Below are 17335 nucleotides of genomic sequence, written 5' to 3' on the forward strand. Positions count from 1 at the left end.
TCTCCATCTTTTTTATGGCAGTCTTTCAATTATTTGAAGACCGCTATCATGTCCCCCACTTGATCTCCTCTTTTTCAAATTAAATATACCCAGTTCCTTCAGCCTTTGCTCGTATGGCTGCATTCCGTCCCTTTGATCATCTTTGTCGCTTGCCTCTATGTCCTTTCTATACATTGGTGACCAAAATTGGACACAGTAATCCAGCTGAGGCCTAACCAGCACCAAGTAGAGTGGCACTATCATCTCCCATGACTTGCATGCTATGTCTCTGTTAATGCAACCTAAAATTGCATTTGCTTTTTTTTTTTGTATAGCTCCAAGATCATCTTCAGCAGTGCTGCTGCCAAGCCAGTTTCCCCCCATTCTGTATTTGTATATTTGTTTTTTCTTCTCTAAGTGTACCACCTTACTTTTGTCTTTGTTGAATTTCATTTTGTTGTCTATAACCCATTTCTACAATTTGTCAAGATCCCTCTGAATTTTAGTTCTATCCTCCAAAGTGTTTGCAGCGTTCCCTAGCTTTGTCTCATTTGCAAATTTGATCAGTATACTCTCTCTATTTCTACATCCAGTTCATTAGTAAAGATGTTAAACAACACAAGACCTAGAACAGATCCCTGTGCAACCCCACTTGAGACCTCTCTCCACTCCGACCTCATTCCATTAATAGTTACTCTTTGTTTGTGGTTGTTTAAGCAATAATGTATCCACTTAATGGTAGTTCTGTTGAGCCTGCAATTCTCCAGCTTACTTATCAGACTGTCCTGTGGGTCTGTGTCAAAAGCCTTGCTGAAGTCAAGGTATTTTATGTCCACCGCATTCCCCCATCCTCCAAATCAGTTACCCTGTCAAAGAAGGAAATCAAGCTGGGTTGGCATGATTTGTTCTTGGTAAATCCATGCTGGCTGCTAGTAATTTACCCCTTCATCCTCCAGGTATTCGCAAATTGAATGTTTTATACATTGCTCTAGCAGCTTCCCAGGTATCAAAATCAGGCTGACTGGTGTCTAATTTCCTAGCTCCTCCTTTTTTGCCCTTTTTAAAAATGGGCACTACGTTATCCGTTCTCCAGTCTTCCGGGACCTCTCCTGTCATCCTTGAGTTTGTAACTATTATTGCCAGTGGCTTTTATTTGCTTAGGAATGAGCGAACGTAGAAGTAGATAGTGGGACTCTTGTAGGGATGGGGCAGAGTACTGAAAACAATACACTCACCGTAATAGTCGTTCAGTGCAAAACATGAACAAGTGTACTCATGTTAGACACTTGGATAGTATATGGTGATTAGTGTGGTATCAATGACTTAATGGATCTTCAGTGCTTGAAGGGTTAATTGAATCTCTGGGGTAGTGTCTGGTTAACAGTCAGTTACTGATTTAAGGTATAATGACATATCACTATATTCTATTCTGGTTTATTCCACATCTGCCTAGTGTATGTCTACACTATAGACTTAAATCTGCCTACGTTAGGTTAATTTACAGCAAACACAGTAATTACTGCGGTGGCTGATGTCCACTCTGCCCTTCTTCTGTTGGTGCACATCCTCACGAGGAGTGCTTCCACTGACTGAAGAGGGGCAGTGTTGTGGGCTGAAAGCCAGGGCTCTCAGATCCATGCAGCTCCCCACAAGGAGTTCAGCTGTCCCCCTGGGCTTCTCGCCTCCCTGTTTCCCACTGGAAGCAGGGGGCAGCCACCTGGGCTTCTCACCTCCCTGAACAGGGAGCTGGATGGGGGCAGCCAGCTGGGAGTGGGGAGCTGGGGGTAGCCAGGCTCTAGCTGCTGGGCTTTCTTGTCAATTTCAGGGCTCCAGCATGAAGCCCTGAAATTGACAAGACATCCAACAGCTGATGTAAGTAGCAGTGTCTGCAGAGACACTATGTTGCCCTAATTGCACTGACATAAGCCCTATGCCTCTAGTGGAGGTGGAGCTATGATGTCGCTTTGGTAGGGCAATTACATCAATGGGCCAAGGCTGACATAATTAGGTCAACATAAGCTGCCTTATGTCAACCTAACTGTGCAATATAGACCAAGCCTAAGACCCCATTCCTCCAGTGAGACTGTTCTATTCAAGGGGTCGGCACTAGTATATCTCCTTGAGTGACTCAAGTCTGTGAGAGAATGTAAAGGAGCAGACTCACCCCTGCAGCACCTCCTGCTGGTGACTCTGGGAATCAGCTCGTTCAGCATCTGGAACGCCCTCTACAGGCCAGTGAGCCACCTTGTCCCTCCCAGGACCCCAGTGCCCCTTGCTCTGGGTGCTGCCCCCTGGCAGTACCCCACAGATCTGGGTCTCCCCTCCCTGGGGAACCCCCACCCACTATCCCCACCTTGCCTCAGTACTAGGCCGCTGCCAGTCACCAACTAGCCCCCGCTCCCTGGGGCAGACTGCAGTATAGGCCACTCATCACTGTCAAGGGGGGTTTGGACCTGCTGCCTTAGCCTAACCCTGAGCTGCCCTCTGCAACCCCCAGTACCTGTTGGCCTTATGCTAGGCCACAGCCTGGGGCTTTCTAGGCTGGAGCGCCTCTGCCTCTGAAGGCAGAGAGAGCCTGCTGAGCTGCCTGGCTCCCAGCCTCTTATATAGGGCCAGCTGGGGCCTGATTGGGGCGTGGCCCAGCTGTGTCTACTTCCCCAATCAGCCCAGTAGCTTTTCCCTTTGCCCCAGCCCTCTGCCAGGGCTGTTTTAAACCCCTCAGGCAGGAGCGGGGTAGCCACCCCACTACAGAGAAATATAAATCTAAGCTTGCCTAATACATATGTCATTGTGCAGTGGACAATATAAACAATATCAATATTTGCTGCCCAGGGTAGTTAGATTTGCCACAACAGTTTCCATAGTTAGTAAGAACTGTGGTAAAATCAAATACCATGGTGTGGTAAATGCTGAATTATTTACAGTTCTTTGCTGTATCCTGGCCTGTCCCACTTCTAAACTTTCTATGTACCTGTGTGGTAGACTCAGGAGTAGTACAAAGAGCTCCTGTTCCAGGACTAGGACTTGTAGGTGCTATAGTAGTATAAATAATAATAATTAGTAATTATATATAAGCACCTTTATACAATATCACCTGTTGCCAAGTATGGATGCTCTTTGCATAACTCAAGAGGGAAGATATTGAAATTTTAAAAATTAGTCCCTTTTTGAAATCGCAATAGAGACAAAAGTAAAATATGCTTTAATAGCTCTTCCCCCCATTCACTCATTTGAAGAGTGACTCTCTCATGTATATGGGATTCATTTTAGATGCAGTTTTTAAAGTATCTTACTTTTGTGAGAAGGATTTTGCAGTGTGTTTCAATGAGACATTTAAAATCTCACTGATTATTTTTTGAAATCTCCTCATGCACAGGGCATGAAAAGATTACCAGACACCTGCTACTAATAATACTCCATAGCACTTTTCATCCAGACATCTCCAAGTGCTTTAAATAGGTGGATATTCATATTATTTCCATTTTACTGATGGAAAAATCATGGCCAAAAGAGATTAAATGACTTGCCCAAGGTCACACAGCATATCAATAACAGAACAAGGAATAGAATCTAGATTTCCTGATTTCTTTTCAGGCCTGTGCCATAGCCAGTGGATGATACTACCCCCTATTATCTAAAGAATTAAATTTAGTAGCCAGAGACAGATGTGAAAGGACCTCACCAGCAAGATCTAGAGGCAAATCCCTGCTAAGAAGCTTACTTCACCCCTTTCTGCTGGAAGTATACTTGGATTCCTGTCATGGTGCTGCCCCTAGACACTGCTTGAAGGCTCCATTTTAAAATCAGCATCTAATTGTAGGTATCTGATAACTTTCAAGTCTCACCCCAGCCTCCAAGTTGCAGAAGGGCTGGTAGGTTGGAAGGTGGGATGTCTGCTACTTTAGTCTTCTCCTGCCTTGTGAATATTCCATTGCTTCTGCTGCTATTGATTCAACAAGCAACAATGTGAAAATAACACTATTCTTGTAATACTTATGTCTATTCTCTGGGTGTATTCCCAGTTGTCAGTTTCATTCTGCTGCTTGGGAAATTAGGAGCACAACAGAGACAATAGAGCTGTCTGTCTGCAGACTCTGGAATGTAGCACTTCATTGGTTCACATTTGAAAAATAATACTTGCACCCTAAGGATGAGAAACATTTTTTTCCATAAAAGCTTAAATTCTTCAGTTACTGATGCGTTAATGCCTGCTGTCACCAGGAAAGTTTTATATTCACCGTGGGAAAGTGGGCTTTTCAAGAGCTCCTCATTCAGACTGATGTAGGTTGACAACACTGCTTCACCCATAGACATGGGGCTGGTCTACTCTGGGAACTTACATTGGCATAGCTACATCTCTCAGGAGTGTGAAAAATCCATAACTTTGGGAAATGTAGCTATGCCAACCTTAAAAAGAACAGGAGTACTTGTGGCACCTTAGAGACTAACAAATTTATTAGAACATAAGCTTTCGTGGGCTACAGCCCACTTCTTCTTTGTTAGTCTCTAAGGTGCCACAAGTACTCCTGTTCTTTTTGCGGATACAGACTAACACGGCTGCTACTCTGAAATATGCCAACCTTGCAGACAGTGCTAGGTTAACTGAAGCATTCTCTCTCAGGGAGGTGGATTTTTTTACACCTGTGAGAGATGCAGAAGGGGTTTTCCTATCAGTGCAGGTAGTGTTTGCTGCAGCGGTTTAAGTGTAAGCATACCTATGGATGCCGAAGTGATGATCTTGCAAACTGTAACCCCAAAACATTCCCATCTTTTTCTCAATGGTAGTGAATTTAAGTAAGTGTGCATTGTATGTCACACATTGCTGTCAGGAGTGTAATATTATTTGTATTCCAGTAGCACTCCAGAGTCCTAGAGAGGAAGACTGGTCCAGTGGTTAGGTGCTAGCCTGAGACTCATGAGACCTGGGTTTAACTCTGTGTGTGTTGTTGGACAAGTCACTCTGTATCGCTCTGTCTCAGTTCTCCCTTTATAAAATGAGGATAATAATACTTCCCAGCTTTGCAGGGATGTTGTGATGATATATACCTTTAAAAAATTGAGGTGTTCAGATACTATGGTAATAGAGGCTATATAAGTACCATAGAGGGAGAGCCCCAGCCACGGACTGGAATCCTGTGTTGATGACACTGTACACATTTATAGCACAAAGGCAGCTCTTGCCCCAGAGAGTCTAAGTATAAGACAAGAGACAACAGATGGATCTAGATAGATAGCTGAGGAAGCACAAGTAAACAATGAGGCAATACAAGATAGCCTTAATGGGAGGTCAGTTAATTAGGTTTGTTCTGTTAAAAAAATGGGCTGGATCCAAATGGAATATAAAGGAGAATCTCGTGTAAAACTCCAGTGGCAACACAAACGTCAAATATCCAGGTGTTAGGATAATGCATTTTAAATAATAATTAAAAAAGCTGTCTGCTTTTTAACAAAAGGCAAGGTTTTGTTTGTTTGTTTGTTTTTTTTAACCAGCGATCCACCCCCTTTACTTCCCTGCAACAAGAGGAGGAATCCCTCACCACAAATCTTCCCCATTCAAGATGACCCACACGCAAAATCTATATAAACAGCTGATGTAGTAAACCAATCAGCGCAGTACAGCTAGAACAGCAAAACCCTAGGCAAGGGCCAAAAAAGGGGAGCAGCGGCAGAGCATTAGGCGCCTCCTCCTCGTTATTTCCTCTCACGCCCACTTCCAGCAGAGGTGGTTTTTTGCTTTCAGCTTTTGTCGCTTTATTTTAAAAGTTAACTGGGAAAGAATGTGCAAAGAGTTTGGACATTGGGTGAGTTGTTTCTTTTAATCTCGTTGGGGAAAATTGTATGGGGAGGGTTGGATGGTCGGCTGTCCTCAGCATGGGGAGGTTTTATTGGTATGTTGCAATGGGAAGGAGGAGGGGATTAAACATAGCTGCTAGCGAACGGGAAAACCCAGAGAGAGCAGAGGAAGGAGGACACAGCATGTGTGACCTGCCAGTGGCAGCTAGGAGGAACCTCCGGGATCTCCGCGTCAGCAGCAGCCCCAGTTATGTGCATACATGGGAGTGTGTGTGCGTATTTGTGTGTCTTCTCTGAGTCTGTGCTGGAGGGATGGGCCGCTGTAGGGGGGAGTGCGACACACACCTGCGTGCCCACTGCATTGCATTGTGACAGCAGCCCCTCATGTTGGGGTGTGAGAATGCAAATAGCTTTGTCATAACTTTTCTTTAGGTTCTTAATCAAGTCCTGACTTTCTGGTCATGTCTCCTAGGGAACATAGAATTCTCGTTAATAAGACTTTAACAGCTGCTTGCGGTTGCTGCTGCTGTTTGGGATTAACTGCTTCATGGCTGAAAATGTCTCCAGTGCTACCAATTGACCAAATACGATGTGATGTCACAACTACTGATCCAACTTCACATGGCGCTGCACCATCTGACACGTTCTAACATGGTGTTGCACGGGCTGGCACGGTGCTACATCATCTAACGCTCTCCCCAAAGTCTGACACACTTTTGTGAAGTCTGGCGCAGTGACGCTGTGTTTGACACAATACTGCCTGGCTCCATTGTAGTGCTGGGCGGTCTATTTATTCTGTTAACATGACTTTATGTGACATGGCACTTCCAGGCCCAGTGTGGCACTGGGCACTCTGGCACGGTGTCACGTTTCCAGGGTAGGGATGGTGGGGGGCAGTGTGGATGGGCTGGGGGAGAGGGAATCCTTGCTGGCTGGGGGGATTTTTTTTTTTTAATGTTAGCCTGGGCGCGTATCTAGTTTCACTTCTGTCCCTTCCCACCAGCCTGTGAGGAAACCCCCTCAGTGACCCCTCCCCCTCCCATGCAGACAGGGAAGAGGGCGGGACCGGGAGACCCGATGACGTCACTGGACCGGGCCGCTTCCTGCAATAGAAAGTGAGAGAAGGTAAAACACCCCCCCCCCCCCCACTCTCCTCCCCCCACACCCGGAGCTGCCGCCGCCGCCGCGCGCCTCCCCTCGCGCTGCCCAGCTGCTGCCCCCAGCCAGCCCCGTGAGTGACCGGCCGGGGAGCCCCCAATGGCTGCGCCGCCAGCGGCCCGCCTGGCCCAGCGGGGCCCGCCTACCCGCTGCCCCCTCCCCACAGCCCGGCCCCAGGGACGCCTCCCCCTGCAGCCCGGCCCGCTGGCCCCTGCCCGGGTCATGAGCGGCTCTGCCCAGCCCACCCCGTGCATGGAGCATCCCCCGCTGCTGCCTGCGCGCCGGGGCGGGACTAGTGTCAGACAGACAGACATTGCCCAGCGGGGGCGCCCTGCTGGGGCCTGGGTGGGTGCGGGGGGCGCAGTGCGGGCGGGGGCTGGGGGCGTCACCGATGCTGGAGCGGTGGGTGTTTGGGCGGGCCGGGGCTGTTTGGGGGCGGCACGGTGGAGGCGGGGTCCGGGGCTGTTTTGGGGGGCTCGGGGCGGCACGGATACTAGAGCGGTGGGTGTTGGAGGGGCGGGGGTTTTGGGGCGGTACAGATGCTGGAGCGGTGTATGTTGAGGGGTGGAGGGCAGGGGGTGTTGGGGGCGGTACAGATGCTGGAGCGGTGGGTGTTGGAGGGGCAGGGGGTTTGGGGGAGCTCGGGGCGGGGGTGTTTGGGGCGGTACAGATGCTGGAGCGGTGGGGGGCTCGGGGCGGGGGGTGTTGGGGCGGTACAGATGCTGGAGCGGTGGGTGTTGGAGGGGCAGGGGGTTTGGGGAGCTCGGGGCGGGGGTGTTTGGGGCGGTACAGATGCTGGAGTGTTGGGGGGCTGGGAGGCGGCACAGATGGGCGGGCTGGGGGCGTTTTGCACGGCTGCTCAGGCGGGGGAGGGGGCCAGCCCCGGGTTATGTTTGTCCGAGGTTGTCAAGTGAAGGAGGCTCCCAGGCGCCGTGTTTCCTAGCTGCTGCCTCCGCCGCTGGTGCCCCCTTACTCCGGAGCCGCCGCCATCAACAGCGGCAGCAGGGCCGGCTCCAGCCGCCCCCCGGAGCAGGCCGGCAGCGGGGGCACAGTCTGGCGCTGCGGTGAAGCCCCAGAGCGGGTCCCATGCGCCCGGCGCGGCCCGGGGAGCCGCCCCCTCCGCCTGTCTGAGCCCCGTGCGAGCCGCGGCGGCGCCCAGACACGCCACGGTAGGGAGATCGGGGCGGGCGGGAGGCAGGGACCAGCAGGCCAGGCTCCAGCTGCCGTCTTCCCCCACCCCCATCTCCCTGCCGGGGGGCTGCGGCTTGTGCGAAACCCGCCTTTACTCCTATTCCAGCCGCGTGTGTTTGTTTCCCAGCCGGGCTGTGTGTGTGAGGCGCCCCCGGGCAGGCTTTGCTGGGTTGTGGCAGGGAGTAGGCAGGCATCCCGGTGATTCCCCCCTCCCCCAGCCCTTCCTATCTGTTTCCTTGTCCCCCCCACGCATCTTCCCCGGGTCGGTCCCGGTCGCTCTCCCCCTTTCTGGCATGTGGATGGATGTGTGCAGCGCTTTGTTCGGTGCAGCGTTGCAGAGGGGTTTTCCCAGGCTCCTCCTTCTTTATTCATTCATGTTTTTCCCCTTTGCAACTTGTGTTCGCACTTTTCATCATTTCGTGCTTTTCTCTCTGGGTTTTATTTTAATCTTTCTTCTTTTTGTTTAATCCTTGCCTCTAACCCGCTTTGCTGGTGATCATGATATGGCCATGTTTTTAGGACAGATAACTGAGGCGGAAAAAGGAGATTTCAGATTTCTTTAGCTTTTAAAAGATTTCTACCTGTACCCTTGCTACCGTCTGTTTTTCTGCCCCCTCCCCGCCCAACAAAAAAATCTTATTATTTTATTGCTGGTGGGCAACTGAAGTATGCAGTTTTAAATATTATGTAACATGTCACTTGTGTTGAAACTAAACGCTAGGAAATGTTCTAAGAAGCCCTGTTCAAAGATATGTCAACATTTTGAAACTTACTTGGATGCTTAACTTTAAGCACTTAAGCGGTATATCTTTTTCCAAAGGTGCCAGGTGATTACCCATAGCTCTCACTGGAGTTTATTATTATCATTGGGATTCAGAGATGCTCAGCACCTTTTAAAATTTGGCTACAGATGTAGGTGCCTAACTTCAGTCACCAAAACTTGAACGTTTTGATGTTAAATGCTATATTTCATTTATAATGTATTCATAATTATAACAAACATCTTTTAAAGGATGAGCAATTTAAACATCACACTACTGCGTGGGATTTTTTTTAACATAATTTATTATTATAACTGAAAGAAATTAGTGAAAAAATCTATTTTCCAGTTTTCATTGTGTAGTCAGTTCCCTCTTTTGTTTGAGTCTTTCACACAACAACAGATAAGAGAAAAACATTTACAATTAATAGAAACATGTCATTGTAAATACAAAACAATCTGTAAGCTTCAGGGGCAGGTGTAGTAACTGAAACTTATACACTTTTTAATTGACTTAAATTATTTCAGGTTTATGATGTCCTTTTACAAACAAAGAATTGGAAACAAAATACAATATCTTTGTTACACCTTGAAGATAAGGTGTGTGAGGATGGTCTTTATCTCCCCTTTCCCGCTCAAGCAGTTTCACTTGCTACCTAGTCCAATTAAAGGCTCAATGTCAAGTAATTAAAAAATCCTTACCTGTGTTGTTGTTAGTACTGTAGACGTTACATTTTAAAATTAACACTATATTTATATGTATTACCTTTTCATTCTGTTTAGCTTGGATAGTGGAAGTATTCTGGTCAATTTCAATAAGCAGTTCTCATACATGAGCAGGAGTTTTAGTGTTGTAAACACTGCAGAGTGATTTAAATCCAAGCAAAATACTGTTTAAATAGAAATAAAAAAATCATGAGAACATTTCCGTGTATTAAGCTTTGTAGAACTTGCGGGGTGGGAGGGAATCTAGCTCTTGTGACTAAAGTACTTATTTGTGTCCCTTCAAATATATGGAAAATCTAGTTGAAGAATATTAGAAGAGTTTCACTTTACCTTGGTCTATTTCAGATATTGGCCATATACACTTAGGCCCTGATGTTGCAGCTTCTTCTGTGTGGGTGGACAGCTAGATCCATCCAGAGCCCTATTGATTTGCTTCAAGTTGGTTCAGGAGTCTATCCGCATGCAAGATTGGGGCCTGATTTTGTTTTCCACGTTACAAAGAATGTTGCAATGAAGCCACCAGCAAAATTTCTCCTGACTTTGTCACAACTGCAGGCTCCTGCAGATGCCTAGTGTCATGGAGGGGAAGGAATGGGAAGTATATATGAGAGGATCTCTAGTACAGCATATTTCTGTTCACTTCCTTTCACCATGGGTCAAGATCTCAAAGCCTGAGGTTGAGTATTTTTGTGGGGAAAAATGCATGTTTTTGGAAGTTAGAGAAGAAACTGGGAAATGGTACGAGCAGTGCTTTATTTCTTAGTCCATCAATGACCTCCTTTGTAACCCTGGAAATCTGTTTTTGCTAACAATAGTGATAAAAGAAAGTTTGAGTTTCTTGGAATGAAAGATGCTATATAGGTACAAAGGATTATTAACTATGCTTTATTAATTTGTATAGCAGCTTTAGGGTAAAAAGAGGGTAGAGAGGATATATCTGTTTTCATATTAACACTATATGTCTCTTAAAAAAACTTTTTTCTCCCCCTTTTTTTAGCACATGGATTAATTGACCCCTTTGGCAAGATTTATGGAGCTGCCTTTCCTCTGCTTGCTCTACTTGCTATTTTGGAGAGGAGAAAGTGGCCTCTGATTAGAGCAAAATGCCTCGGACAAAACAGATACATCCCAGAAATCTGAGAGGTAAGAAGCTCCTACTTAAGAAAGCAAAATTTCCAGGAAACTTGGGAACAATTTCAAATGGAAAATTAAAGGAACACATACCTTGAAAAACAAAGTTTCTATCTGAAAAATATTTTACACACTAGTGTTAGATGTAATGTCTAAGATTACTGTAATAGAGACAATTTAGAGAGAGGGTGGGAGGGCACTTTTTCAGTTCTTGTATTTTGTTTATTTTGTGCATGGACAGCACATGGCTGTTCTACAGATTGCAGAAATGCCCAATATAGATTAGGAACTTTGCAAACACAGAGGAAGACGTGGTTTCTTGCCACAAAGAGTTTACAGTCAAAGGCCATGTCTACACTTATAAGCTTACAGAGGCACAGCTTTACTGATACAGCTGTGCTGCTGTAAGAGTGCTTGTGTAGCCGCGTTATGCTGACTGTTGACATAATAAAACCAGCGGTGGTAGCTATGTCCGTGGGAGAACTTCTCCCGCCAATATAGTGCTGTGCACGCTAGCATTATCATCAGAGTTTCTAGTCTTCTACAATTAAGTGAGCCTTTCATTAAATTAAGCAAAGAACCTTTAGAAGGAAAATCTAGGTATAGAGTAAGCCCAAATTTGTAAAAGGATATTTTACAAGCTTTCCTTAAGGACTTTTTGTTATAGTTAAAATTGCTTAGAGAGGCTATAAACTTCATATATATGGTACATATATTTATTATCATTTTAGGTTATAGAAATTAAGGAATTTTAAAAATCAATTTACTTTTCATTATTTGTATTGTTTCCATTTCTCTCATTTTAAATAATGAAGCAAATTTAGTCAGTTTCACTTTTGTTTAGTCAGTTTCCCTTTTCAGGTTTAGTGTTGCTTTGTCACTGTTTGCAAACATTGCAGGAAATCTCTGCTTAAAATAGTTGTTTTCACTGGAATTTCATAAAGTAGAAATATTACATATTTTAGTTGTAGAGACTGTTTACAGTGACTCTTTCAATGAGTAGAACTTCTGAATGAATCAAACATATATGTATGATGTAATAAGTTATGGCGATTGATTCAATTCTTCTGCCAAAAGAAGAAATTTATGAAGTCTAAGATGAAACTCAATGAATATTTTCAATTTCAACAAAAGCATAATTTTTTAACAGTATAAGGTTAGGAAATCTTTACTGTATTTTAGGGAGGGCATCATGTACTTCATTTGGTAGGTAGATTGTCAGCATCTTAAAATCACCTTTAGCAATAGTTTTATCATCTTTCCCCACGCCTAATTAATGGACCTACCTGACTTCTCCCTTCCCTATTGCAAGTGTTATGTACTCTACTTGAACTTCAGAAGCTATCTGAAAGCTTTAACTTCCTTCAGAGCTCCTTACAGGAGTCACTATTAAACATCCCCTAACACTATCTGTTCTCCAAATGTGCTATGTCTATTGCACTTACTCCCAGGCCACTTTGGAGAGTGAGCAACCATGACCAAGAATTTAACATTTCTTTTGCCTCTTAAAGCCTTGAAAATAATCTCCTTTTTGGTTAATACTAGACTTTTCATAGCATGGGATAAAGTTTTAAATCGTTGTTTTAATATGTTCTTGTGTTTTAAAAGTTGGTTGATTATTGCATGGTTTGAGAGAATGAAATAGCATCTGTTGACATTAAATCCAGAGATAAGGTATCCAGTGAAATATGGCTTTTTCTTCAGGTGAGGTGAATTTCGTTTACTCAGTGTTTTAAGTAAAGACATTTGACTACCACTTGCAGACTAGTTGTGTCCCTAAAGCATTCTGTGGTGAAGCACAGGTTTCTTTCATTTTACGGGCATTGAGGTGGTTGGTTTTTGTTGCTTTTTCACTGTCTATTTATATAGTGCTGTACTAATCTGATTTTTACAGAGGGAAGAAAATTTAGCAAGAAGACAGGACATTGGAAATATTATTTCACAAATAATTATGTGAGAATAAGATCATCTGGTCACTTGCTTTCATGATTATACAATACTGACAAAAGATTTTTTTATGCCGAATGGGTGAATGAGCATGAATCTATTAAATCGGAACAGTCCCAGTGGAACACATTGCATATGCCTGCTTTGTATAATTTTTTTTCACAGCATTAATTTTCTCATTTCTTTATGGCTGTGTTGAATATATCCTAATGTGGTGAAAATTTTTTTAGTGCCATATTGACTGTTTTGGCAAAAGGTCTCAAAGATATTTTCAAACCTAGGCTCTTGACTGTTTAACTTGAAGATGTTAACTCCAGCCTTGGCGATGATTGACTAAAGTCTGAGACAAGTTGTATGTTCTCAGGTCTCAGAATGACAGGATAATTATACTACCAAAAATATTCAGTAGTTCCAAACATAAAGTCCAAATGCATGCCCAGGTTAAAGCTATCAGTCTATGCTACCTACAGGTTAAACTAGAGGAACAATTCATAAACAGAAGTTGTCTATACTTTTCTAGTCTTATGAGTAGTCTGATGCGATACCATGCCTCTAACTAAGAAACGTCAACTAAGAAAAAACAAGAAGAAAACACATTGTTTTCTCCAGTAGGTAGGCACAAAGATTAAAATCATTAGGTATTATACTTCAGTTCCTAAGCATCTTAGAGGTTACATTTTCTTACTTATTTCTTCCTTTTCATCTTTTGAATACTATACATATCTTGTTTAATACAACAGAATTATAAAGGGAAGAATTGGTCAATTGACCGGTGAGTGCTCTATGCAGCTACCCTGTCTATTTTAATGGGACAGACCAGATTAGCCAGTTGTTCCACAAATATAACAAACATTTCTCACTAATATATTCCCTGAAGTGCAATTACATTAGAGACTCACTTTTAGCAGGGTTGATTACACTTGGTATTTGTTGTCAAATGGCTGTGAGGATATAGAGCAAAACACTCTCCTGCTTTTGCTTTCTTGGATATTTATTGAATGTCACGATAGTGAGATGTTTGTTTTGTTTGTTTGTAATTAAAGCTGGTTGTTTATTATTTGTATTCTGGTAGTGCCTAAGAGTGCCAGTCATGGACTAGGCCCCCGTTGACCTAGAAGCTGTATAAACACGGAACAAAAAGATGGTAGAGCACAATTTGGTTCCAAAAATATTGGCCAGCTTCTTTAAAATTCTATTTTAAGAGTATGAATTTTAGTTATTTCTTGTATTTTCCCTTCACCATCAAATATTTTCCACTTGAAGCAGATGATAGTTCAGTCTCTAAAGCTTAACAGCCCTGTTAGGCTTTTAACATTTTGTGTCTGCTAAGAAAATCTGAACATAATGTGAAATTAAGATATGTTCTACTGTAATCTAAACAGTGAACAGAAATTTATTGGAAAGCTGGATCTGTTCTTCCACTGACTTCAACGGAGTTGAACAAGTGTTCTGTTAAGTAATGAAAGTAGAGGGTTCTTTCAGTATGGTTAAAATTAGAAACTATTTTTCAGTAATGAAAGGTGCCAGTGTAGATTGCAGATTAACAGGTTGATCTTTCTTACCAGTATTTTGGCACACATTTCGATATATTTTGTAAATCAGCTGCTGTGCCAGGCTTACAAAGCATGACTAAGAGTAGGTTTGAATCAAGTGCCTAAAACTTTTTAAAAAAATATCTGATTCTGTATTGGTTTTTTTTCAGTTTAAAAAACTAAAAATAATGTTGACTTGCTTTTTACTACTGTTACTGCTGCATAGATAGTGCTTTGTTTACAGGCATTTCTGAGGTGTCATTACTGTGGTGCTGGTACCTCACAAAAATTAATGATTTAAGCCTGTACAATGTACTCGTGAATATCAGAGATAGGGGAACGTTAACTTGTCTCTCAAGTCAAAGAAAACTGAGGCACAGAGAGGATAAATGACTTGCCCAAAGTCACATAGCATGTCTATGGCGAAGCCAGAAATATGCCGGTAACTGTCAACTTCTGGACTCAAGGTTGTGCTTTGCCAGAAGACTGCACATGATTATAGAAGTATCCATTGAGTCTATAACAGTTGGGGCTTCTGTACAGCACATACTTTGTTTTGTGTAGTTTTTTTTGTACAAACTATTCCAAAAATCTCTACAGAACTAGGGAGGAAAAATGGTCTTGTGGTTAATAGACTGGCCTGAGACTTAGAAAATTGATGTTCAGTTTCATGGTCTACCAGAGACCTGGGCAAATCATTTTAATCTCTCTAAGTCTCAATTTCTCATCTGTACCATGACAGTAACGATGTTTCATTTTCCCCCATACTTTTGTCTGTCTTGTCTATTTAGATTGTAAGATACTTGGAGGGGAAAGACTGTCTTGTACTATCTGTAAATACAGCACCTAACAGAGTGAGGCCAATCTTGAGCGAGTCGTCTAAGTGATACTTTAACACGAACAATATATTCTATGTAATTATATACAAAAACACTTTTAGTAGAATGTTACGGTTGTGAAATACTGAAAAGTTAGGAAATGCCAGAATTAAAACCTTAATTCATTCCCCTTGTGCATATGCATTGTGATACAGTCTTTAAATATGTGATCACATAATTTTTTCCTCAGTGTACAGGATTGATGGTGCTCATGAAATGAACCAGAGTTGTGTAGTGAAAGAGACTGTTGTCTGTAGGACCCCTGCCGCATTTGTTGCAGAACTGGAAGTTGTGTATCATATGATGCAGAGGATTGCAGGAAGAGAGAGGATGATCTCATGGTAAGACAGCTGAATGCTGCCCTGGGGAATTGGATTCTACCGCTGCTTCTTCCACATAATTTCTATGTGATGCTGGGCAAATCTCTTTAAAACAAACTTTTCACAATAGGCCACTAATTGTGTGTTCCTCATTTATTAAAATAACTCAGCTGAGACACGTGGGTCAAAGTGCTGAGCTCTCACGATTGCAGCTGTTCAATTAGACCTGTGATTTGAACATGGAGTAGTAAAAATGCTCTGAAAAATCAGGTCCTAGATATCTCAAATTGTCAAAAGTGTTGTCTCATTTTGGATGGGCAGTCTCTTAATCACTGTGTGCCTCAGTTCCCCATCTATAAAACGGAGATAACAATATCACTTTGCCTCACAGGGCTGTTGTAAAGATAAATTCATTCGTTTGTGAAGCACTCAGATACTACAGTGAGAGCAGCATGGAAAAGTTGATGAGGAAACTAATAATTTTGTATTCTGTTCAGGATGTGCTGTAAACAAGGCCTGGAGCCACATGTTGTATGATAAAGATTAAAAGAAATATTTAATAACTATCCATTCTGTGAGTATGGTCCATCCTGTGCTCTGAATGAGGCAGGGATTCTGTGGATAAAAATAAGATCATATATTTAAAGAATGCATATGCAACCTTAATTCTGACACTTTCTAACTTGTGAGTGCTCGGCTATGCAACCTTAGCATTCTTTTAATATAATTCCCTAGGTTTTTAGAAAAGCAAAATGGAAAAAAAAGTCACATTGAACCACGTTGACCCTCGTATACATAAGTCATTAATAGGGTTGGGACCTCTAGAACTACAGCACAGACTTCTATCACCTGAATTAATTGAGTAACTGGTAGCACTAGTAGGCTGCTATCCTCTGTGTGGACAAGCCACTAAAGGTGGATGAGACACACTTTTGTCAGTGGACTTTGCAGCTCTTCGTTGTCAGCAGAGGAGTGTTGAAATGTGGGAATCCGAGTTCAATTCCAGGTTCTAGAGAGGAGTGTGCTCTATAATTTGTATTTCCATCCTCCTCACTGGGTTTCTGTCCCTGTTCCTTCTTATTCCATTCCTTCATATACACCCTGGCTTTGGGACCCTCCCACCTTGCAGGGTCACAGAGCCTGGGCTCTAGCCCGAGCCCTAATGTCTACACTGCACTTTTATAGCCCCACAGCCTGAGTCAGCAGACGTAGGCCAGCCACATGTATTTTATTGCAGTGTAGATATACCCTTAGTTTGTTAAGCCTTTGAGCCCAAGAAAACCTTGGCTTGGATTTTATGAGTTCAGTAAGCTTTTATGTGAACGTTTAAAGAAAAAAGTCTTTTTGCTGGTTTAATAAAGATGCTTTTTTATACTCGGTGCTCAAAATAGCTTCTGTTTTTGCAGCTAATCCATATATGATCTAATTGCTTTGGTATTCTGCAGAAAAAAATATTTTGAAAAGTAGCCACTATTAATGTGTAGCCATCAGGATTTATAATGAACTATCCAGTAGGCTAAAATGGCTGTAGTGCAAATATCTATTTGGAAACTTCTTTAGAATTTTGAGGGAGTGTGTATTGAACATCCTTATGAATAGTAAAGATTTTTGGTCTCCGCTCTTCCCTAGTGGATTTTTTTCTTTAAAAAGTACAAAAACGAATATGTAATTTAATCGGAAGACCATGACACGTGAAGGTGATGAAATTTATAGACTCAGTATACGTTCAGCCCATTGTTACTACAAAGGGCTTCTGTGGTACTTAAGCCCAGCAGATGTTTTAGGTACGTAGTTGCCATTTTTTAAACAAAATTGTGACTGGTCTACATCTAGCTCAGTCTTTGATAACATTCGTTTTTTCTTAATGTCATCTTGCTGAACGATGAGTACTTTACATACATCATCTTTTAAAACATAATT

General features: G+C 43.0%; 1 protein-coding gene across 4 annotated transcripts in view; it reads left to right on the forward strand.

Annotated features, from left to right (window-relative positions):
• Positions 1 to 5701: 5701 nt before the first annotated feature.
• The window catches only part of HIVEP1 (human immunodeficiency virus type I enhancer binding protein 1), a 169786-nt gene continuing 158152 nt past the window's right edge, over positions 5702 to 17335 (forward strand). For 2 of the 4 annotated variants that reach the window (XM_026660175.1, XM_024199147.2), the window contains exons 1-3: positions 5708 to 5780; positions 6776 to 6897; positions 10605 to 10750. Coding sequence is in view for 1 of the 4 variants with exons in the window: in XM_024199147.2 (XP_024054915.2) it covers positions 10711 to 10750 (40 nt within the window). In the remaining 3 variants the exon portion in view is untranslated. Of the gene's footprint in view, positions 5781 to 6775; positions 6898 to 7253; positions 7276 to 10604; positions 10751 to 17335 lie in introns of those variants that run through there. The other 2 variants (XM_024199146.2, XM_026660182.1) reach the window with 2 other exon arrangements.

Source organism: Terrapene carolina, unplaced genomic scaffold (genome assembly GCF_002925995.2).
Source record: "Terrapene carolina triunguis isolate 2854851 unplaced genomic scaffold, T_m_triunguis-2.0 Scaffold58, whole genome shotgun sequence".
Lineage (NCBI taxonomy): Eukaryota > Metazoa > Chordata > Testudines > Emydidae > Terrapene > Terrapene triunguis.